The sequence below is a fragment of the Grampus griseus genome (genome assembly GCF_964374135.1).
Source record: "Grampus griseus genome assembly, chromosome: 13".
Taxonomy (NCBI): Eukaryota; Metazoa; Chordata; class Mammalia; order Artiodactyla; family Delphinidae; genus Grampus; species Grampus griseus.
The window spans coordinates 80,843,887-80,867,139 of record NC_139007.1 but is presented as its reverse complement, the minus strand read 5'-3'; the positions used below and the strand labels follow the sequence as shown (position 1 = coordinate 80,867,139).

The following is a 23,253-nucleotide window of genomic DNA, read 5'->3' as shown; positions in this document are numbered from 1 at the left end:
TGACTGAGATATTCTGAATTTCTAAGAGGCAGCACTCAAAAGGGATTTTTTTTTTTTTTTTTTTTTTTTTTTGCGGTACGCGGGCTTCTCACTGTTGTGGCCTCTCCCGTTGCAGAGCACAGGCTTCTGACGCGCAGGCTCAGCAGCCATGGCTCATGGGCCCAGCCGCTCCGTGGCATCTCCGTGGGATCTTCCCGGACCGGGGCACGAACCTGTGTCCCCTGCATCGGCAGGCGGACTCTCAACCACTGCGCCACCAGGGAAGCCCAAGTTCACCTCTTTAATTAACTGTGATCACTCATATGCTCAGTTATAGGTACTGACTTTTTAATAGTACATTTCCTTTTTTTTCTTTTTTTTTTTTTATGGTGCGCTGTACAGCTTGCAGGATCTTAGTTCCCCAACCAGGGACTGAACCGGGGCCCCAGCAGTGACAGCGACGAATCCTAACGACTGGACTGTCAGGGAACTCCTTCTTTGCTTTTCTTTTCTTTTTTTAAAGTACATTTCCATTTAGAAGGGATACACGATGTTATACAAAATTTTCAGAATACAGGAAAGTATGAGATAGAACGTTAAAATCACCCCCAATCGCCCCTACAGAGATCATTCTAATGTATTTCCTCAGTCTTCACAGGATCACAGAATGTGATGCACATACACCGTTTTGCCCGCACACGGACAGTCACAGGCTTTAGATGGAAGAGGGCACAGAGATCATCGATTACGTCTGCCTCCAGCTTTACTAGTGACTCAGGCCAACCACCACCATGGCCCCAAACTTCACCACAAAACGGTCCGAGTTATTTATTAAAGTTTTAAGGCTTTAGAAAACCATTACCCCAGTTCTCTGGCCATAAAAATAGACATCATGGGCTTCCCTGGTGGCGCAGTGGTTGAGAGTCCGCCTGCATATGCAGGGGACACGGGTTCATACCCCGGTCCGGGAAGATCCCACATGCCGCGGAGCGGCTGGGCCCGTGAGCCATGGCCGCTAAGCCTGCATGTCCGGAGCTTGTGCTCCGCAGCGGGAGAGGCCACGACAGTGAGAGGCCCGCGTACCGCAAAAAAAAAAAAAATAGACATCATATGATACCAGATAGCTCTGCTCTCATGGAGAAAAGAAAGAGCCTTGGGATAGAAGGTACCCATCCATGCAGGGAGCCGGGGGTCCTCCCACGGCACTGGGGCTGCAGGAGCTGGGGGAGAGGCAGGGGGAGCGGCCGAGGGTGCCCAACAGACTTGTACTCCACCCGGGGGCTCCGGCCAAGGTCCAAGAACCGGTGCTGAGCCAGTTCTTCAGATGTCGGCCACGCGGTCTTGTTTTTAGAACCTGCCTAAACCCACCATGTATATTCACGGCGGACGAGTGGGGCATTAAAGCACGGAGGGTATGGAACGGGCTCCCGACCCCCACAGGTGGCGCGGCAGGAGGACAGCACGCCTGGCCCAGGGAGCGCCCCCCACGTGTCTCTGAGGCCTCGGTTCAGGGAAACGGTTTAAACTACAGACAAACGAGATTCAAAATTCTGGGAGCAAGGACTAGAGTCACATCACTTGTATATGATCAGGACGCAGAGGACCGCAAAAGCTCCCGGGGGCGAAGTCTGGGGGCTGCCACGTGTCCCTTTTCTGTACCACTGAGGCAGAGCCACGTCGATTACGCAAAACGATGAGGCCTGTGCCACTTGCCACGTGCCTCCGAGCAGCACTGAAGAATCCGAACTCGTTCCCACAGTGCTAAGAGTCGTCATAGGGGCAGAAGGAGCCCAACTTCTGACGGGGCATCGGGGTGGCAAAGCTCCAGAACCTGGAGGAGACGCCAGTTGAACTGAGTCGAGAGGGGCGAGGGCCGTGAGCCGCGCGGAGGGAAGGGGCTGAGGGACGGTGCTCAGCACGGCCTGCAGGCGTGGAGCAGCTGGGGAGGCCAAGGGCTCCGGGACTTGGGTGCAGAACCCACGGAACGGCTTCAGGCAGGAGAGGGGACCAGATCTGCCCTCAGATCCCTCTTATGTCTGTGAGGCCATAGGAAGGAGGTGGGCAGGGTCTCAGGAGGCTCTGAGCTTGTCCCAGACGGAGGTGGTGTGAAGGGGGCCCGGACGAGGCCAGCAGTGGCGGGATGGCAAGGAAGAGAGAGGCTGAAGGGGGGACACCCGGTGGAGACAGGGCAGGGTCTGGGAAGAGTGCCCCAGCCCTGCCCTGGAGCTGACAGTGGGGGACCAGAGGGATGGCCACCACCTTCCTCAAACGAGGCCGTCAGGGAAGAAACACAGCTCCGCTCCACTCCGGCCCGGATGCACTGGGCCCAGAGAGACACCAGCCGGGGCACAAGCTTCAGTCACAGCAGGACACGCGGACAGCACCCAGTCCCTCGGCACCGAATAGCTGCGGGGACCACGGACGGCAGAGGGCGGGCCGAGCTGTGTGGCTGTGAGCAACTCGGCAGCGAAGGGAAACGTGGCTGGAAGGCGGGGGGACAGCCAGAGCCGCAGGGAGAGGGGCACAGAGCGGAGGACGGGAGGCTGGTGTCTGTTCCTTGCTTTGGTTCATTTAATGATGGAGAAAGGGCTGCACGAGAGGCACCGACACGAAGAACTAGAGGAGATGAGGAGAGAGCAGGGTGAGGGACCCGGGCCCACGGGGTGGGAGCTGGTACGAGCTGGGCGCTCTGCTACTCAGCACCTCCGACCATGCGCACGCGGGGAACCTCAGGGGAAGTCAGTAGACAGAATCCGATCCCAGTCATGGGCTTTCAGCAGCTCAGATGTCACCCCCACCCGCCTCCTCGGGGAGGGACAGTGGACGGTGCGGTCAGCCAGAGTCCCTGTGGGTGGACGGCAGGATGCTACCAACAGCACGGAGGCCCCGCTGAGCGTGCACGTAGCAGGGACTCGAGAACAACCTATGAACAGTTTAAGAGTTTAATGAATAAATGAATAATGTCTGATAAAATTACAATAGGGTCTCTCGCCCCAGAACGAAGACAGCTCAGTGTTCAGGCCCTGCCCCAACCCCGGGAAGTCAAAATGGTCACTGTATACGCTCAGCTGAGAAGCCCGTTTTCACTTTTCAGGTTTGCTTACTTAATGCAGGGCTCACATCCATGAGATGGGGCCCCAAAAGCCCACCAAAAAGTACCCCCCCCCCAAAAAAAACTTTTCCTTAGCGTACACAAAGGAACATCCAATGGGAAGACAGACAAAACAACAATCCCACTAGGAGGCTGTTTGGACCAACGGGTAAGACCTCCCTCCCCTCACCGAGAGCAGGGTTTCACTGGTCTGACCACAAGAGCTGCCCCGAGCATCGCAGGGACAGCAGCCCATCGGTTGCCGTGTCACTCACACCCCAGGACAGGCGTGTGACGTCTGGGGTGGCTCCCAAACTCTCCTTCTGGGCAGCTGCCAGTACTAACACTTCTGTTTTATACAGAAAAAACTTCTTCCACAAGGAATTTAAGAAGGCTCTGCTGAATCCTTAAGTTCAAGGCTGAACACACAGCCCAGCCAAGTTCAACCCCTCACAGAGAAGAGCTCCTGACGAAGCCGAGTGAAGGGCCCGCACTGCCCAGGAAAGAAAACCATCCGCTTCTACCTCGATCTCAGGGTTCATACCTGCGGTACAAGCCACTTTGTTTCTAAGGTGAGCTGCTTCATGGTTTATGGCAGTTACCCAAAACATGGACCAACACCGGCGCCCATGACACCTGGTTTTATTTTTCCCTTTACTAAAGCTTCGGCCGTTTCTCAGGCCTAAACCCCTGCCTATCAGCTATTGCTTTCTCTCTCAGCAATAACGGAGTCTTCTGCCCACCTGGTGTCCAGCTCTTATCGTCCCAGTTGTCCGTTCAGAAGACACTCTGGAACATTAGCTCAAATTCCCAGAGGTGTGGCTTCTCCCCGGTCATTTATAGAAAGAAAAGTTTTGGCCACACACAAAGGATTTATCATTGATAATATTTACAGAATTTCACATTCAACACATAACAAAACTCCTCGTAAGGACCGCGCAGATCCACATGCAAGTAGGATGTGATTTGAACAAAAGAAGCCGGGACGGCAGCCCCGGGATCGCGCGGAGACAGGACGGGACTGCAGGCGGCCTTGCTGCGCTCAGGGGCGAGCACCTCCCAGGAGAAACGCGATAAAGGCCCAGGTGGTGACTACGCCACAGACCCTGCAAGACAATGACACCGGTCAGCGGCCTGGATGGCGCGGGAGGCCCCGCGTGCGCCCAGCAGGTGTGAGAGCACCAGCGCAGGCTGGCCCCTCTTCCTTCCCGGCTACGTTCGCCCGGGTGTTATTTCCTTTCCATCCCTCTCCCGGCGCCAACATCCTCTCGAGGCTAGAATGGCTCTCGGACACAGAGGGCATCTTTCCCAGTGATTTACGTTGGAAGTTGAGGGGGTGAAGACTGCCTAGCAGCCAAGCTTTCTTCTTCAACGATGTGGTTTTCGACGGGTCTGGCTCCTAACAGGAAACCAAAATCCTTCAAGCTCATTTAACAGCAGCTCTGTCTTCCCAGCGGCTCAGACCAAAAATGCCGGGTTTAAACTTGACCCTGCTCCTGTCTGTCTGATCCCATCTTCGGCACCCCCGACTCCCCCGACCTGCCACCAAGCGGTCCAAGCCGCAGCCGCACAGTGTGACCAGGTGACCTGGCTTCCTGACGTCCCCCTGCCCTGTGTCCCCCAACGTCTCCACGCAGAGCCCTGCGCCACGGAACCTCCGGCGGCCGACCCAGCTTCTCCCGCAGTCCCCAGCCGCGCCCTCTGCTGGCCGCAACCCGCCGGCTTCCGTAGCCTTGCCTGCTGCTCCTTGTTTCGTCTGGTAGCTTTGTCACTGCCCCTCCACACGCCAGGAGCACCGCGCCCCCAAGAGGGCCACTCCCCGCTGCCTCCTCTGCCTGGACACCGTCCCCCGCCCCGCGTCGCCGTGCCTGGCTCACTCCCCACCAGCGACACCCCCCCACCCCCGCCCTGGGCCTTCTATGAGGGCCCCGATCTTCTCCTTTAAAGAGCAACCTGCCCCCAGGCCAGCCCTCACCCTGCTCGTTTCTAACACTTATCACCTAACAGACCGTGCAGGTCACTCCTTTATTACCCCCACACCAGTGCGAGCTCCACGAGAACAGGGGGTTTTGTTTCACCCACGGATGAAGCCCTGGAACCTAGGACAGTGCCGAAGACAGCACGTGCTCGATCAATGTCTGCTGAGCGTCACTGAACGACGTTTGGTCCAGCGTGCTGGTCAACGACCCCTTGCCCAGCGCACGCCGGCTAGCGAGCTGTGCTCGACTCACACCCAGCTGGGACCACCGGCAAGTCCGAAGCAGCCTCAGTCCCGGTCACTTACTGTAACAGGCAGCTGACGTTTGGGGAGTGTCTCCAGTAGCGGTACACGGAGACCTGCAGGGTGGGGTGGCACCTGTACTCCTTCAGGATGCTCCGGGTGCTGCCGAAAGAAGGGCTCGGTCAGGCGCGCAAGCACCACAGCTGCTCCGAGCGGCTGGAGTGGCTGTGGTTGGAGGGCGGGGGCTGAGAGCCGAGGCACCTACTCCTTAAACTTATTGGTCAGAAGCAGGAAGTGACTCCCCACCAGTCTCCTGACGTCAAACTTGCAGAGGTTCTGAAACTCGCGGTAGACTTGCTGCTCGCTGACCCCGGGCCACCTCCTGACGGTGACAATGAGGATGGGAGGGCGGATACTGGGGTAATCTGGACCCGAAAAATTCTAGAAGACAGGGAGGAGAACAGATTTTCCACAGTTCCTACTGACTGACTACCTACCCAGCTGGAAAATCCTGCGAGAGAAACTAGGACAGGCCCTGCAAGCAGTGGGGAGGAGAGGAGAGGAGGAAGGAACGAGCGAGCTCACCTTTGGCTCAGGCGGGAAAACACAGGAGACAGTCACAGGCTTAGTGGGGCGTGAGCGCCCTCTCTGGCCGCGTTTGGTGGCCGTCAGAAGCCCCTGATAGCCCCCAGAGCCCCAAGCTGCCTCCAGCCTCCGAATGGGGGGAGCAAAATGAAGTCTACTTACGATCTTGGGGACCCCGGCTCGGATAAGATTCACCTGGTTCACATAGGGAGCCAGCACGTCGAGGTACAGCGGGAAGGAGGGCTTGGGGATGGGAAGAACCCTACGAGGACAGAAAACCCCAAAGCCTTCAGGCCCACGGGGGGTGTCCCACGTCCTCGGCCGCAGCTGAGGCTCTGGTGACAACGGGCAAGGTGCTGCCCGAGACCCCCCTCCCTCCTCCCCTCACAGGCTCTGGGACTTCTGTTGACGGGCCTCCCCCACACGACCAGCGAGCTCTCACCACGGCCCGAGCCAAGGGAGAACTTCCAGGGGTCACCACCTGTTGGTGGCCGTCTGGTAAAGGCCCCTAGGCTCATCAACAACAGCCACAGGCTCAGGGGATGAGCGAGGCCCCTGTTCACAGGAAGGTCCACTCCATCGCCCCTCGACGAGACTGCAAATGGCCGTCCCTCGCCCCACAGCCTTGTCCTGACTCAGCCTCGCCTCCACCCAGACACCACCACGTACCTGAGCACAGGCCCGCGAGAAAGCACAGCCCTTCGCACCAGGCAGGCCTGGCTGCTACGGAGCTTCTCTAAACCTAGGATGGTTTCTAGGTTTTGAGGATTAAAAGAAATTGGGGCTTCCCTGGTGGCGCAGTGGTTAAGAATCTGCCTGCCAATGCAGGGGACAGGTGTTCAAGACCTGGTCCGGGAAGATGCCACATGCTGCGGAGCAACTAAGCCCGTGCGCCACAACTACTGAGCCTGCGCTCTAGAGCCCACGAGCCACAACTACTGAGTCCACATGCCACAACTACTGAGCCCGTGCACCTAGAGCCCGTGCTCCGCAACAAGAGAAGCCACCGCAATGAGAAGCCCACGCACCACAACGAGGAGTAGCCCCTGCTCGCCGCAACTAAAGAAAGCGCGTGCACAGCAATGAAGACCCAACGCAGCCAAAAATAAATAAATTAATTAATTTAAAAAATTTTTTAATTAAAAAAAAAGAAATTAAGGACACAAGGTCCAGGTACTAAGGCTCCACTGTCTCAGCTGCCCTCACAGTCAGAGCACAGGGAAGAAGGAGACGGGGCGGGGGTTTCTTGCTGAAGCTATACGCCTTACATCAATGTGTCATAGGCTATTTCTGTGTATAATACCCTTTACCAAAAGAGACAAATTAGGCAGTACCCACATTAACAGGGTAGAGTCTGAAAATGTTTAAGTCAGTCCCAAAGAACACAGTTTTGATCAGCTCCTTCCCCTGGCCTGCTAAATCCTACTTTTATTTAAAAAAAAAAATACCCCCTTGAATTTATGGCACGAGGTGTCTCATGTTGGATTTTTTTTTTTTTGTTTCTGTTACTTGATTTTGGCCGTGCTGCACAGCATGTGGCATCTTAGTTCCCCAACCAGGGATCGAACCCGTGCCCCCTGCATTGGAAGCACAGAGTCTCAACCACTGGACCGCCAGGGAAGTCCCTAAATCCTACTTAACACATGTACGCAGCAAGGATGTGCCACAGAATGTACTGTTCACGTGTGGAGCTGTTGCCTATGAGCCCAGCACCGCAGGCATCCAGGATGGCGACGCCCTGAGAAAGTGCATTTAAGATTGCAAGTTGAGGTTTTAAGAACCTTTCCCCTGTGTGCCTTATTCCAAGTCACTGCCCTCCTCCCCAGCCTGACTGTGTGAACCCCGAGGATGGATCACTTGTTGGCCTATATGCTTTGCCCTCCCACCTCACTGCAGTTTACTAGACACGAGGAAACAGGAGGGTAACAGACGGAGCAAGCATACCGCCCCGGGAACACTGGGGCGGGGGCGGAGCCCGAGCCTCACCCACTGTCTTGGCGTCCTGACAGTGACTTTTCCCCAGGCCGACACAAGAGGCGGGGGGCCAGGACCAGCCCCAGAGTGGGAGGAAGGCTGGGAAAGGCTGCCTATGGAGGAGGGCTGCTTCCATAAATGTGTCATTTACACAATGACACTCGCATCCTCCTTCTTCGGGAGAGTGTGGGAGCCCCGAGGTCTTGGTTTACAGTGAGGGCTCAACAAATCCTGACCACTGATGAGATCACAGGATGAAGGGAACACTCACCCGTGCGCTCTCCATAGGAGCAAGTGGGCCACCTTCAAAAGAACTGGAAAAAAAGAAGCTAGAAATGTGACAGGCATCAAGGCGCAATCTGATCGCTTTTTCAAAATATGCAAACTCAGGCCTTATTTCCACATGTGCCACCCACCTGGAAGTAAAGGCGGGGGCGGGGGGATAGGGATGGCGGGGGATGACTGAAAATAAGACAGGGGTCTCCCTTTAAAAGGGCAGCAACTCTCACCGGATCCGCACAGGAAGGCATCGTATGCTGCTTCATGGGGATACTTTGTCTCAACTGAAGTGTTTTTCCAGAAGCAGGAGAGACGGTTAAGCAGCGATTAGAACACAGCCCAGGAAAGGACTCTCCCCCAACCCCGCCCCAGTTCCACACCCACGTCGGCTGTGCACACACAGCCGACTAGCAGTTGTTCCTGCAGAGACCACGCACCCTTCTCTCAGCCACACCCCACTGTGACCTAGGACCTCCCCACGGCAGCAAGAGCGCCCACGGGAGGTGGAAGCATGGGGCTTCTGGACAGACGGACGCCCCCGGGACCTCCGACGCCTTCTGGGACGGCTCCTTTCGATCGGGCGGTTATAATATGGATACGGCACGGGAAAAGCCCCACCCGGCCCTCCCACACCTGCCACGTGGAGACCCGGCTTGAGCTCCAGCACCTCAAAGCCGTGCCAACCTCGGAGGAGCACAGCTCAGGCAAACATACGTACCGTATTTTTCACATTTGCTTGCGTGAATAATCACTGGCCCAGAATTCTTGGTGGGATTCAAGTCACTATTAGAGAAGAAAGATCGATAGAAAACGTTCGCTGACAATCCTTTCTCGTTCTCCCCTCATCCTCTTAACAAATAAAAATGTCCTCAGTACTGGGACTCCTTGAAAATCACAACGAAACACAGCTCTAATATAAAATAAGACAAACAAACAAAACAAAACACGGATCCAGGCAATGGGCAGACAGGTCTTGGTAACCAGGCAACGGGACAGATGAAAGAACAGCAGAGCCAGAGGCTCCAACCGCGTCATTCTGAGCATTTACCAGACGCAGGACCCCAGCCCGGGCACCAGGATCAACCCTATGCTGGCTCTGCCCCCGGGAGCTTGCTGTTCGGCGCGTCCTAGAAATGCGACGCCCGAGGCGTGAGCAGTGCACGCCTGGCTATCGAGGGACAGGCCTTCGGGAGGGAAGGCTTCCTGAAGTCGGTGGTCCTACAGGAGAGTCCTGAACCCCAGGGACTCACCTGGTTGAGGAAATGGGGCAGCGCCAGACACTTCAAGCCAAGAGAAGAGCACGCAGAGACAGCGAGGGAGAGGGCGAAGCCCGCAGTGAAGGGCAGGGGCCGGGAAAGAGCTCGAACGTTACGGGGGGGCTTCAGGAACCGGAGGAAGACTCTGACCAGAAAAACGGTCAAGTTCACATTTTAAAAGATCACTCAAGTGGCAGCCCGGCAGATAAAGTAGGTCAGGCCACCAAGCTACCCGGGGAGGAGCTACTACCACCATTGGAATAAAAAATAAAGGCCCCAGGGAGGGCAATGATCCTGGGGATGCAGAAAAAGGAACCGGTTTCCAGGACATTTAGGGAGTAAAACCTACAGGCCTTGACTAGAAGACGCTGGTGGCCCAGCTCTGGGTCTCCTTCCAGGTCTCAGCTCTGGCACGTGGGTGAACGCGGCTGGCATTCGACAGGGAAACCGTCCCTTCGTCTGTTTTCCAACAGAATCTATCGGTACCTCTCTATATGCTTCATATCTCTGAACCCTGATTTCCTCATGTGCTCCTAAGCCGCAAGGTGGCCATCGCTCTGGGGGCCTGCTCTCAAGGTGACTCACGAAGCTCGTGAGAAGCAAAGCTGGGATTTACACCCAGCAAGTCTCGATGCAGAGCCTGCGTGCTGAAAACAAGATTCTCTCTCACACCTGCACACGAGCCATCGGCACAGCGCCTGGCGCCATCGGGATGTGGCAGAAGTTGCTCCAGACACGGGAGCGGGTTTGACGGGCAGAGAGGCGGGCCAAGCAGAAGGTGCCTGCGGCCACGTGGTGCAGGAACAACCAGAAGGTGGTCAGGACGCGAGGAGTCTGGAGCCGCGGTGGCACAGACGTGGTGGTCGTCGAGGCTGGGGGTGGGTGGATTCGGTCACCCAGGGGCACGGTAACAAGGAAGAAGAGGACAGTGGGGACCCTGGAAAGATGTAAGGGACCGAGTGGAAGAACGAGAGCCCGCGAGGAAGAGATTAAAACACTCACCAGAAAATAAGAGAAAGCCGGGAGAGGGCGCAACGGCAGGGAAGGGGGCCGAGGGGCCCAGGGTGTCAGACGCCAGACAGAAGTTAACACTGAGCACGAGCGCCTGCCACGCCCTGTTCCAAACGCCTGTGCGCATCTTCCCATCAGCTGGGCCCCGATACCCAGATCGAGTTCCGTGGAGGGGAGGCAACCTGACCTCAGTGGGCCCAGGAGAAGGCGAGGCCTCTGAAGAGGCCTGTTGTAGACAGAACAAGGACAGTGGTGGCAAGAGGGGAGACTGAGGGGAGCTTCACGTTTTCTGAGTTAGAAGAAAAATGCTGACGCTGAGGGAGAGGCTGAGGACACGGCGGGGGTCAGGGGGGCACGAAGGGCAGGGAGGCTGCTGAGCGTTGGGAAGGTGCAGGGCCAGGAGGACGGACAGGCCGTGGGAGGGCAGCCCTTCGTGCCTTGGCCCCATACACAGTAGGCGTTCCCGTGTGCGGGCTGACGGGAGAGACAGTGGCGAAGAGGTTAACACCGCGCAAGTGTCTGCAGGGGGCTGAGACACTCCCGCCTCTAGCTTCTTGTTTTCTTAGAAATGAAGGCCAGGAGGGCCGTGTGAGAAAGGAAGAGATGAAGCCTAAGGGGCCAGAGGAGACGATCACGTCGGAAATCACTGATGCCATGAGCCGAAAAGAGCATCTATGGGAGACTCAAGAGGCCAGTGCGGCTCCGGCCAGGCATCTTCAGGGGCCCCCGTGCCAGTGGCCGGATGACAGTGAGCCACAGAGACACAGCTTCTTTCCAAAAAGGTCTCACCTTCAACTGCTCCCGACGCCACCCTCTCCCCGCTCTGGTTTGCTGGTCCCCCCAGTTGGGGACAAAGGAGTGGGCAGAGAAGCCCCCATCCACTCCAGGCCTTCCAGGCAACACGCTCCTGCCAGCACATGCCCGCAGCGTGGCTGGGACATGAGGGAAGACAGGGTCGCTGTTCCTGTAGGAAGGGCAGGAACTCACCCGGTACTAGGACCGTTCACTCACTCCAGTGTTTAATGTGCACCTACTATGCCTCTCACTGCTGTAGGCCTGAGAGGAACATCAAGGTCCAAAAGAAGAACAAAATCTGTTCCCCTGGAGCTAATCACTCCAATAATCAAACAGATCACAGGAAAAATAAAACCCTGGCCAACAGAAAACACCAGATAATTAAACAGCTGTAGGTATCTGACCAGGCCCCTTCCCCTCCAGAAGGGGGTTTCGCAATCTCAGCACCAGTAACATTTGGGGCTGGAGAATTCTTTGGGTTGGGGGCTGTCCTGTGCATCCTGGCCTCTACTCACTAGGTACCCCTGAACTCTAACGACCAAAAACATCTCACTGTTGCCAGATGTGCCCTGGGGAGCAAAATCGCCCCAAGTGAGAACCCCTGATCTATAAGCAGCTCCGAAAAACAGCTTTCTTACCTGTTTAGGACTTCATAAACTTCTAAAAGACTTGAAACCCTTGGGAAATTCAGCTCCTATAATATGGAAAACAAATTAGGGAGAATAAGACATTTGTGGTTATGTTTATTATCTGCTTCAGGTGTTATCAAATGGCCATTAAAATGACCTGGAAAATGCAAACTCCTATAAACTCCTCTCTTTACATACACCTATATTTATTCCTTAATTCGGATGTCAGGGTACCTAGTGTCCTTGGGTTTTCTATAAGGGACCCGGCAACCCAGCCTAAGAAAACTGCCACAAACACAACACAGCAACTTCCTTCAAAGACAAGTGTTTTAGGGGTTTGAGAAACACAGGACTCCAAGGCACAAGACCGTGGCCAAGGACACATTACGCAGGGCATTAGGTACTCTAAGGGACTGCCAGGTCACCAAGGCCTGGAGTTCACCTCATCTCACGTGCAGTGGAGACTGGTTTGCACTAGTTGCCTCAGATCAGCCCCCGCGTCCTTCCCGCTTCGCCCTAGAACTCCGTTCTGTGGAGATGGGCAGCGTCACAGAACACCGTCAGCTAGAAATACATGAGGTATGAGTAATACGTGTGTCTCTGGGCAAAGATGTACCAAGGAGCCCAATGCCGCTTTTGTGGTTTCCTTACCGAACAGTTCATTCTGATCAGCTTAAAGCTTTATCTACAACACTGATCTGCCTCCCCTTGCTTGGTTCCTCAGTTTTAACTTCTAAACCAGCTGGGTGCTTCCGTCCTCCACACCACCTCAGCTGCAGAACAGAAGTCACCCGGCAGCTGTAGAAATGCCACTCCCGGCCCCTCTACACCAGAGAAGCTGAAGGTGGGGACTGGGTGTCAGTGTTTACCCTCCCAGGTGATTCTAATGTGTCTGGGTTGAAATCCCACGGCCCTAATGCTCAGTAAAGATAAAATTTCTCAAGTGGGATCCCTGCCCCCAACCCTGACGCTCTTTAAGCATGTTGCAAACACTCACTGTGTACACACCAAGCTCTAGAACAAGTTGTTCTGCTGTGCTATCTAAATAAGCCCGTGAACTACCCACCAGTAAGTCAAAACGTGAGAACTTGAATGAAGGAAAGAAAAAAAAAAATCACACATAAGCTAGCATCACTCAGAGGTGGCAGAATAAAAAAAGAAAACCAATACTGGCTGCAAAATACGAGCAAAGGGTTCAAGGAAACGTCCAAGGGACGCACGCTCTCGATCTTCTGAAAAGAACGAGAAAGCTAAGCGTTAGTGGGACGAACGAAGCATTCCTTTCCCCAGAGCAGTTTAGTTTATTACCTTCCAGATATCCTTGGCCACACTTTTGGTGTCAATGAGAACAGGAAATAGGTTGTGGATATTCACCTTAAATTCTTCATAGCTTTCTGAAGGGAAAGACCCACACAGTCAGAAGTGAGTTCATTGGTAAAAATGGGAAGAAATTCTCCAGTCTAGCTCGTCACCAACACTGGCTAATAAAGCAAATAAAACAAAAGAGGAATTGAAAACATCCTTACTCCTAATCATCAAGGATTTCTGAATCTCAAACCAACCTGACATCACCATTTGTAACAGCAAAAGCTAAACGGTTTTCCTAAACTCAGGCCAACATTAGTTAACGCAATTTGCAAAGTTCTAGCCAATGGAAAAGGGAGAACGAGGTATGACTGGAAAGGCAGATGTGAAGTCTGTAAATAACTGTTCAAAGAAAAATCCAGTAAGTTAAAAATTATAAGTGCCTTGATAAAAATTACCTATTAATTCACGTATTTATCAAAATTATACCTGCATATAGTTGTCTGCAAAACAAACCAACCCAAACCCCTCTGCTAGCCCTCTTCTCACTGCCCTCCCATTTCCTATTGCCCAAAGGCAACGACCTTCAATTTTTCCTTTCGGAGTTTATTCCCACATCTCTAAATAACATGCTTACGCTGCTCGGTGATTTCCCGGTTTGGGGCCCTCACTAACTGTTGACTCCCACGAGGTAAGAAAATAATCACCCCTTCTACCTCGTACGCCTCACCGTTGAGAGCACCTGTGCATTACTCACCAAGGGGCCAGGTGGTCTCCTCCAATGACTTCCTTTCTGGCACAGCTTTTGTTCCAGCAATTTTTTTGTTTGGTTGTTTGCTTAGTCTTTTGGTGAGTGATTATCTTACCCTTAATTCTCCCCAAGTTCTCTCAAGATGCTCAAACTGAGGTGTTTTTTTTTTTTTTATCAATTCATTTCCTAGAGAACTCTCTCCTAGAACCTTCTCACCCCTTTCAATCTACACTGGTGTTCTCAGTACATCGTTAGTTCATTTAATCCCCAAACAACTCTGATATCCATACTGTTGATATCATTTCCCCCGTTTTACAGACATGGAAACAGAACAGGCACGTTTAAGTAACTTGCTTGAGATTGCACATAACAATGGTGGGATGAGGCCTCAACATGACATCTGAATGCGTGCTTTTAACTGCTGTGTCACACTTCTGTGTGTCCAATGGCATCAGTCATGGAAAAGACTGGGACAGGCATAAGTCAGTACAACGTGGCCATTAAATGATTTTAGGTTAATGACATAAATAAATGCTTTTGGCAAGTGAAAAAAAGCTTGTGTGGTCAAAAGCCACAACAGAGGGAAAAGCAAAAAGTGTCAGGATTATAGCTGTGATTACACGTCCCCTGCCCGTCTCTGATTTTGCTAAGTCTTATGCAATAAGACCGAACAACTTCCGTAACAGAGGGGAAGAGTATCAATTCAAACGTAAGTTTTTCTCCTGGAGAAAGTCCCCCAGCTCCAGGAAAATGGTAACAGGCACAGATGTATGCGACCTCTCCGGAAACCTGTGAGGCCCTGGGGATGGCTGTGTGTGTAGGGGCTCCCTCAGGGGCACGATTCTGGGCCAATCCCCTTGCCAGATGGCAAGCTAAGATCAGAGGAAGGAGAAGGATGGTCTGTCCCTACCTGGGAGAGGTCTGAAGAACTTCTCATGGAGATGCAGCAGATCCATCATCATATTATGTCCCACTAAGGGCTACTTGGAAGAAATCGACAGGTGAGAGAAATGAAATTTTAAAAGTAAAACAGACGCCATAGACTAACTGCTGTCTCCGGCAAAGGGTGTAGCTGTAGAACCCACTGCATTCTGACGACATGGTAATCCCATCCCCACCTGCATTCCACTCCCATGAAAGGTAGCCTGACTGCTTAAAGGCCAGAAAAGCAAAGCAGCGAGTCAGAGGGACTCGAGGCCTGGGCTGCACTGGGAATCTAAGCTGTGAAGCAGACATGTGCAGTCCCCAAGTAGTTTTAGGTCAATTAGTATTGAAATGCCCATGTGTCTGAAAGGAGCAAAGAACTAGTAATATTTCATAGGGTCAGTCTTTCCCCAAATTAATCTGTCATGATTTTGTGAAAGCAAGGTTAGATCCATAAAGCCGGTTAACAAAAAGGAAGTCACTTATCTTAAGGAATCTTAAGGACCCACTGAAGGACCCTTTTAGTTGAAGGACCCTTTAGTTGAAGGACCCATTAGTACCTACAGCCAAAATTACAAAAGACTGCTAAAGACCAAGGAAAGAGATATTTTTTCCCTACCTTCTGGGCTTTCACCAGCATCTGGAAAAACACAGAAAAACCCCTCGCAGAGAGAAGAATCTTCTCCTGCCAACAGCTTTCTCGATCGCAAGAGGTGTTCTCAAGATACCAGCGATGCCGTTTACTCACTTTCTTCACTGTCACCTGAAAGGAGAAGTAGAGACAAGGTCCCCGTATCCTGGGTTCCTGGGAATGGGGCCAAAAAAGTGGTCCTTCATCTCAAAAGGGAGGAGAGGGAGGGGGGGAGAAGAAGCCTTTCACAGAGGCCAGATTTGGCCAAACGAGAGAGAAATGATAGAGCCACCGAGGCTGCCCCCCTCCAGGTGGGAACTCACCCCCTGGCCTCTCATCACCGTCCAGATGTCGGGGAGGGCCTTCCTCAGCACAAGCTGGACCTCGAAGGCCTGGAAGCCTGCAGCAAGGAAACAAGACTTGCATAGAACCACTGCAGACCCTGGAACGGCAGTCCACCCTCCCCTCAAGAGAAGCCCGAGAGGAAAAGCGGCTGAGAGATGGACGGATCAAGTGGAAAGACAGCTCTTAGGTATGCGCAAGCCCACAAGGCCAAGCGACAGGGATGGCACGGCACGATCTAGGGCAGCTTTCTTGAAGTTTCTGATCGCGGGGCCACTCTTAAATTGAGGACCCCAAAGAGTCTTTGTGTGTGTGGGGGTACGGGTCTTGATATTCATCATGTTAGAAATTAAAACTATACATGAAATTCAAAATCGCCAAGTTTTAAAAATAATAAACCCATTACACTTTTGCCCATGATTTTGTAACATCATGTGGTGATTATTTGGAGAGCGCTGGTTTCCTGAGTTATACACATCGTCCAAGTGTTCACATATCATACAATACCATCAAAAGGCACTTGTACGTATGGCCACTGAGCTCATTAGAAAGGTCTCATAAAGTTGTCAAGCTTATGGTGACAGATGCAAGCTTTCCAAAATTCCAGTCTTTTATTGAAAGCTCAAATTTCATCTCTAGCAAATACTGTGAGTGAGTCTCCCTGAAGACAAGGCTTACTTTTTTCACTTGAGAAAGTGATTGAAAATACCCACATTGAAACAACCAGTCAGTTCCTTCAAGTAAAAATTATATTCCTTAAGGGAATTCCCTGGCAGTTCAGTGGTTAGGACTCCGCGTTTTCACTGGCGAGGGAGGGCCTGGCGTTCAATCCCTGGTCGGGGAACTAAGATCCCACAAGCCATGCGGCATGGCCCAAAAAAAAGAAAAAAAAAATATACATATTTATATATACATATATATATTTATATATATATATATACACACATACACACACATACACATATATATGCCTTTAAATAAATAAGTGAATAAGAGGGAGCTAATTCAGCTCTCAACACAAAAACCTGCACAAGTGCTTTTGCTCAAGACAACCACTGTACTTCGGTAGCAGCAGCAATGTTTCATGAACATTTATTTTTTCTGTACTTATTTTGATACACAGAATATTTTAAAAGATGAGCAATCAAATGTTGAGATTTAATAAAATTAATAATTATTATTTCACTAAAAAGAATTATTTCCTAAATTCCAAGTAAAACTGGAATTTTTAAAAACTGGAAGCAGTAACAAAGAATACGACTGCCAGCGTGGTCGGACGCGCCTCCCTTCGCCTGTGCTGGGGCGCCAGCCGCTCTACCCACCGCAGCTGCAGGACCATCAGTGCAAACGGCACAGTGGTAATGGCAAGTGATAGCCGAGTGATATTCTGACAAGAGTTTTGACCTTGTGAACCCCTTGCAAAGGGTCTCAGAGACCCCTGGGGTCCACCGACCAGGGCTGAGAACCGCTATTCTAGGGCAGGTTCATTGTGATCCCACATTGTCCCGTTGGGGGAAATTCAGAGAAATTCAGAGATTAACAACAGTAAAGCAAGAGTCCACAGGGCACCAAGGATTGGCACCAAGGATGGCTCTGAATGGAACTTCACTCCCTCAACCTTAAAATTCAGAATCGGTTGAAAACCCTTCAACCTCCGAATTGAGGTCAGGGCTCTATCTAACCACAAGGACCATGTGTCTGCTGAGCTGCCGCCCAGGACCCACCAGGGGAGAAGGGATGCTCCCCCACCCTCCAGCACGTGACAGCGGCCGGTTCCACAGCTCCCATGCCGGGGAGCTACCTCCTGCCTACCGGTGATACCAGGGAGGGTCATCCAGTCGCCTTCCTCTGCCAGGTCCAGCCAGCGCGTCACCTCGTCAATCACCACCTTGATTTGGTCTTTATCCAGAGAACTGAAAATGGGCACAGTGAAGAGGGAATGCTGGGGAAGACCACAGAACCACGAGCCAGCGCTAACGGGGGAGAGGCTTCTGAAGGCTCCCGTTTTAACACTGTGATCTCGGCAAGAAAATGGACCCCAAAGAGACCACTTCTTTTCTGAGTCTTGTTTTGCGACAGGAAGCCAATCACTTGGCCTCTACCCTCTGGTCTGTCCTCAGGAGCCCTTCTGCCCCTCGCTCGGACGGGCCTATGGGCAGGAGGACGCTGGGATGCAGCCCACACTGAACAACACCATCAGCCCTATCTTCTCAATTCTGCTCTCAGAAGTGAAAAAGCACCATCTGCTGAAGCATGGAAAAGACAGCAACTTTGGTAAGTACACCTTCTCCTGCGTTAGAAATATAAGGACATGATGTTATGTTGAGAAAAGGAAAGACTTTTCTCCAACACTTGAAGATAACAGAAGATTAAAAATTCAATTTGTTTTTCCCTTCCAAAAGGTATTTTTATATAAAACCACAAACAGACATTAAAAAAAAAAATTCCCGCATTACATAATTATCTGGACCAGATAATTGTAACATTCCAGAACTAAAAGCTGTCTAATTTAACCCCTTCTTGAGACAGGCAAAGAGTCTCAAGCTCAAAGAGCTTAGAGGACTGGTTCAAAACCAGAAAGCTAGCGGACAGCAGGGCCTGTGTGGGCCCGGGCGGCCTGCTCCTTCTAGCACACCACGCGGCTGTGCAGGCCTGGCCCCAGCCCTACAGTACAACTGGGTTTCAAGTACAACAAGAGGCACTGGAGGCCAAAGAAAAAAGGCAGAGATCCTGCCCTGGGGAACACAGCAGCGTCAGGCACGTGGGGCAACGTGCCCAAGCCAAGGCATGTGACTACCTGGTCAAGGCTACCTGTGATTTACCTTGAAAAATCCCTAAGATCACGTGGGAGGCCAACATAACATCTCACAGGGAGGCCAACAGAGCCATCTTCCCCTCCAGCCCTGGAATGGGGTGCCTGCCTCTTTGAGTACCAAATTAACAGTCAGTTCTTTCTCCCCTTCATTGTTAAACACTAAAATCACACGCGACACAGCGCGAGATTTCTTATCTCAGGCCTGAGAACCGTATCACCAGCACTTCAGGCTGTTGCGTTTGACTGAGCGTGAGTCCAGGAAGCTATGCCAGCTAAAGGTGATGGTGTGAGGTCAGCCTGTCCTGGAGACAGCACGTCTACGCACAGGAAAGCCAGAAACACACCAGCAGCAAAGAAACCCACAAAGCACCCGGAGAAGCAGGCCTTACCTGCGAACTCTCCAGTTCCCAGTCAGGATGCTGTGTTTAATTTTCTTCTCCTGTTCTTCGTTCATATATGGGATTCCATTCTTGAGAAACTGAAGAAAGGAACAGACAAGGAAACTAGTCAGAGGCATCCTCTGTGCTGGCAGCAGAGTGGAAAGAAACCTTCCTTGTCCGCGTTTTGAGGACAAGTCAGAAAGGGGACAGGAAATGGATTCAGACCAGGTGGGCTAGATAGCCTTTCAACCCTTCCTGGTCCCCTCCTCCAGTGCTGTACCTTGTTATAATCGAAGCCATGCTCATTCAAAAACTGAACACTAGAAGCCTGGAAAGAGAACTCTGAATCCAAAATCCCAAACGTTGTAGGGAAGAGAAAGAAGTTACACGAATGGGCTTCATACCTAGAAAAAAAATACACATAAGGAGAAAAAGACGAAAACCAGTTTTAGAATTCTGGCTCACACCACAGGCTTCGGAGTGGGCTCTTCCCTCCACTTGAGAAGTACAGTTGACCCCTGAACAACACGGCGGTTAGGGGCGCCCACCATTCATGCAGTCAAAATCCGTGTATAATTTACAGCCTGCCCTGTGTCTACACATGGGTACCGTCATTTTAGTGAAAAAAATCTGAGTATAAGTGGACCCATGCAGCTCAAACCCCGTGTTGTTCAAGGGTCCACTGTACTTGAATGTCAGCTATATCTCAAGCACTATGACTGGCATGGGGGTGGCCAATGAAAAAAGGCAGAGATCCTGCCCCTGGGGAACAAAGTCTGACGCCCTATTTGAGACAGTGGGGCTGCCATTCAGCATCCTTTCTGACTGCTGCCGCCTGGGAGGTACATCACCTTCATTATAACACTGTTAATTGCAATCCTGAAGGCACACACAGGAGACAACGAAATGGGGAAAGGAGCACCAAAGGTACAGGGGTGCTGGGAAAGACCCCCAGAGATGGTGCTGCTTTGAGCGACCTGAAGGACCAGCGGGCATCGGCAGGGGAGGGGGGTGGCGGGCACAGAAGCCGGAGGGTCTACAGAGCACCCGGGGCCAAAGCGCTTCAGAGCCTGACGCAGAATTTGAAGGGGGAGCAGGTGGAGAAGGTAAGTGGGCAAGAGCCATGTGTTTTGCCAAAGGTCTTTATACATACTTGTTTGACTCGCCTTCAATACTGGAAAACATAGACAATCCTAGAAGAATGATGGTAGAAAGAATGAATACCAAAAGAAAAGCTACCAGAAGTTAACTACAGAAAAACTTCTGAACAGTACTTTGCACCCAAAGTTATTGTACGAGCTTTAGGATAACTTCTAAAAAAGAAAGAAATGAAGAGAAGAGTCAAAACATGAGAACTGTCAAATTGTCATTCACACGGAGATTACTGAAATATAATCATGAATGGCTGTTCAAACACAGAATGTTAAAATGACACTTCTATGGTTTTAAAACCAGTAAGAGGAAACACTAAGGAAAAAAAAGAGAAAAAAGGGATAATAAAAGAAAAAAAAGAGAAAACACTAAGATCTATGAAGATGTATACATTTAATTGCTTTAGAATGTCTGTACCGCTAAAAAGACCACACACAAAGTGAAAAACACTTTGAAGTGGGGAAAAACAAAACAAACGCATCTAAGTGCTGTTTCCCATACTTTCAAAGAGGTCTCACAATTAAGAAAAACAATCACAACAGAATAATAGCAAAGAACAAGGACACAGAGCAAAACACACACACACACATACACACACACACACACACACACACACGGGTGTTCACCATCATTCACAGGAAAAGAATCAGTAAAATGTCTCATGACCTGTTTTTTAAATAAAGTTTTATTGAAATACAGCTATGCTCATTCATTTGTGTATTAACTACAGCTGATTTCTCTTTAACAAGGGCAGCACTGAGTAGTTGTAACAGAGACAGTATGGCCCGCAAAACCTAAAATATTTAGTTTAGCCCTTTACAGAAACAGTTTGTTGATCCTGTATTAAAAATGTAAATCAGAACGGTAATTTTAGATCATTTTTCCTCTACCAGGTGGGCAAAAAATTAAGACTGGTAATACTCAGTGTGAGTGAGGGAAACAGACACATTCCCTGTTAGTGTAAGTCTCTGTAAACTTCTCAGATGGTTGGTAGGAAAAGCAATAGTTAGACAACAAATCAATACTTTAATGCACATACTCCACTGCTACAAGTATACCAAACACATACATTCACAAATACACAGTAACATATAAACACTAAGACAGTCAATGCAGCCCTGTTTCATCACATACAAATGGTAACTAAAGTACTCATCATTAGGAGAGGGAGCCAACAGATACATTCAGTTTGGAGTGCTATGCATCCGTTAGAAACGAACAGGAGGGCTTCTCTGGTGGCGCAGTGGTTAAGAGTCCGCCTGCCGATGCAGGGGACATGGGTTCATGCCCTGGTCCGGGAAGATCCCACATGCCGCGGAGCGGCTGGGCCCGTGAGTCATGGCTGCTGAGCCTGAGCGTCCGGAGCCTGTGCTCGCAACGGGAGAGGCCACAACAGTGAGAGGCCCGCATACCGCAAAAAAAAAAAAAAAAAACGAACAGGAAATCTGTATAAGCTGATATAGAAAGATCTCTAAACCCCAGTCGTGGGGAAGAAAAAAAACGATGCAGAACAACATGTTTATAGTATGATCTTGTATATGATTTTTCTTTAAAGAAAACATACAAATTTTTCCCTGAAAGATGGTACAAGATCCTTAATGTTGATTTAGGCATGGAGATCACGTTTCTGCTTATTCTGAAGTGTTAGGTCTCGCAGGCATGACATGGCCAAAAACCAAATGAGCACGCAAAACGATAGCCAGTATCTCACAAAGGCGCCAAAACTGTTTTCCCAGTAGGAAACACAAAGACAATTTTAAAAAAGTAAGAGGGCTTCCCTGGTGGCGCAGTGGTTGGGGGTCCACCTCAGGGGGTGCGGGTTCGTGCCCCGGTCCGGGAGGATCCCACGTGCTGCGGAGCGGCTGGGCCCGTGAGCCGTGGCCGCTGGGCCTGTGCATCTGGGGCCCGTGCTCCGCGGCAGGAGAGGCCGCAGCGGTGAGAGGCCCGGGCACGGCAAAAAAAAAAAAAAGGAAGAAAGTCTCTATTTCAGTAACTTATAAGAAACAGCGGAAGATTAGACTCACCAATCTGACAGACGGTGAACTGCTGAACACTCTGACGGGTCTTGAGATACCACTCTGATGGCAAGTCAAACAGACTGTGAAAAAACAGGCATCTCAGCGCAGAGGCCAGCAAGGCAGCACAGCCTCCATGCCGGATCAGCACGTCTCAACCAGGCGCAGCACCTTCCTTGTTACAACTAGAGAACCAGCGTTTCGTGGACAAGGGCCAGGTCCCCAAACCCCACACAAAATGCTGTCCTGCCCGCCCAATGCCAACAGGGTGCCTGTCGGGAAACAATGCTGGCCGGCCAGGGTGTCGTCCAGGAGCGCGCGGCCGACAACCTCTCCAGCTCAGCTCTAAGGCAGTTTTAGCTTTACCTGATCTGCTGGGGCCCGGACGGGTTAGAACGAAGGCCAGTGAACTCTATGTCTAGACCTGCAGGGGAGGCAAGAAAGACAAGAGTCCCCAGGCGCAGGCCATCGCAAGGCTCTTTGTGCTGTAAACGCTGCTGGTGGTAAAAGTTCTGGCTCACCTTCTTGCTGCTCAAGAGGCCAGGAGAGGTCAAGAAGGGAGAACAGAGGAAGCCAAAGCAAGGACAAGCCAGGCCACCCCGTTCCACCTGGACCAAACTGGGGCCAAGGCTGTACCTGCTGCCTAACATGCCCCCCCAGGCCCGAGAAGGCACACACCCTGTCCTTCGGAGGGGCCCTGTTTGAGCCTCCTGCAGCCTGGCAACCACCCAGCCGGGCCTCACCTCTCCGCCCTCTGCCGCCCGAACCACACCCTCCCGCCGGCCAGGGGGCTGCGGCGACGGGGCCCGGAATCCCGGCGCCTTACCCACGAAGTCCGCGCCCAGGACGAGCTCCTGCAACAGAGGGAGGCTCTGCTCGAACTCATCGGCGCCCACGTCCATGGCCACGCAGCTCCGCCGAGGGCGCCCAGTGCGGCCACGTGCTGCCACGCGCTTCCGCCGCGCCGCCGTCTTAAAGGGCTCGCAGCGGGGAAAACCGCTGCCCCAGCACACCGCCACCAGCCCCGCCACCAGCCCCGGGGGCCTCTGACAGGCGGAGGGCGGCGCCGGCCACCTGCCCACCCACGGGCGTTTGATCTTACACTCGGGCCCCTACGG

At 52.0% G+C, this 23,253-nt stretch overlaps 1 protein-coding gene across 1 annotated transcript; it reads right to left on the bottom strand.

Moving 5' to 3' along the window:
- Positions 1-4,000: 4,000 nt before the first annotated feature.
- On the bottom strand, positions 4,001-23,049 carry PNLDC1 (PARN like ribonuclease domain containing exonuclease 1). The gene is made up of 19 exons (XM_082668936.1): positions 22,962-23,049; positions 22,502-22,559; positions 22,145-22,218; positions 20,122-20,161; positions 19,249-19,372; positions 18,978-19,066; positions 17,586-17,686; positions 15,755-15,831; positions 15,420-15,563; positions 14,787-14,856; positions 13,129-13,214; positions 11,830-11,885; positions 8,848-8,912; positions 8,360-8,413; positions 8,122-8,164; positions 6,039-6,138; positions 5,557-5,732; positions 5,355-5,453; positions 4,001-4,176 (listed from the first exon to the last, which is right to left on the bottom strand). Exons 1-19 carry the CDS (start codon positions 23,035-23,037, stop codon positions 4,113-4,115), a joined length of 1,596 nt encoding a protein of 531 aa, XP_082525062.1. The 5' UTR covers positions 23,038-23,049; the 3' UTR covers positions 4,001-4,112.
- Positions 23,050-23,253: the final 204 nt, after the last annotated feature.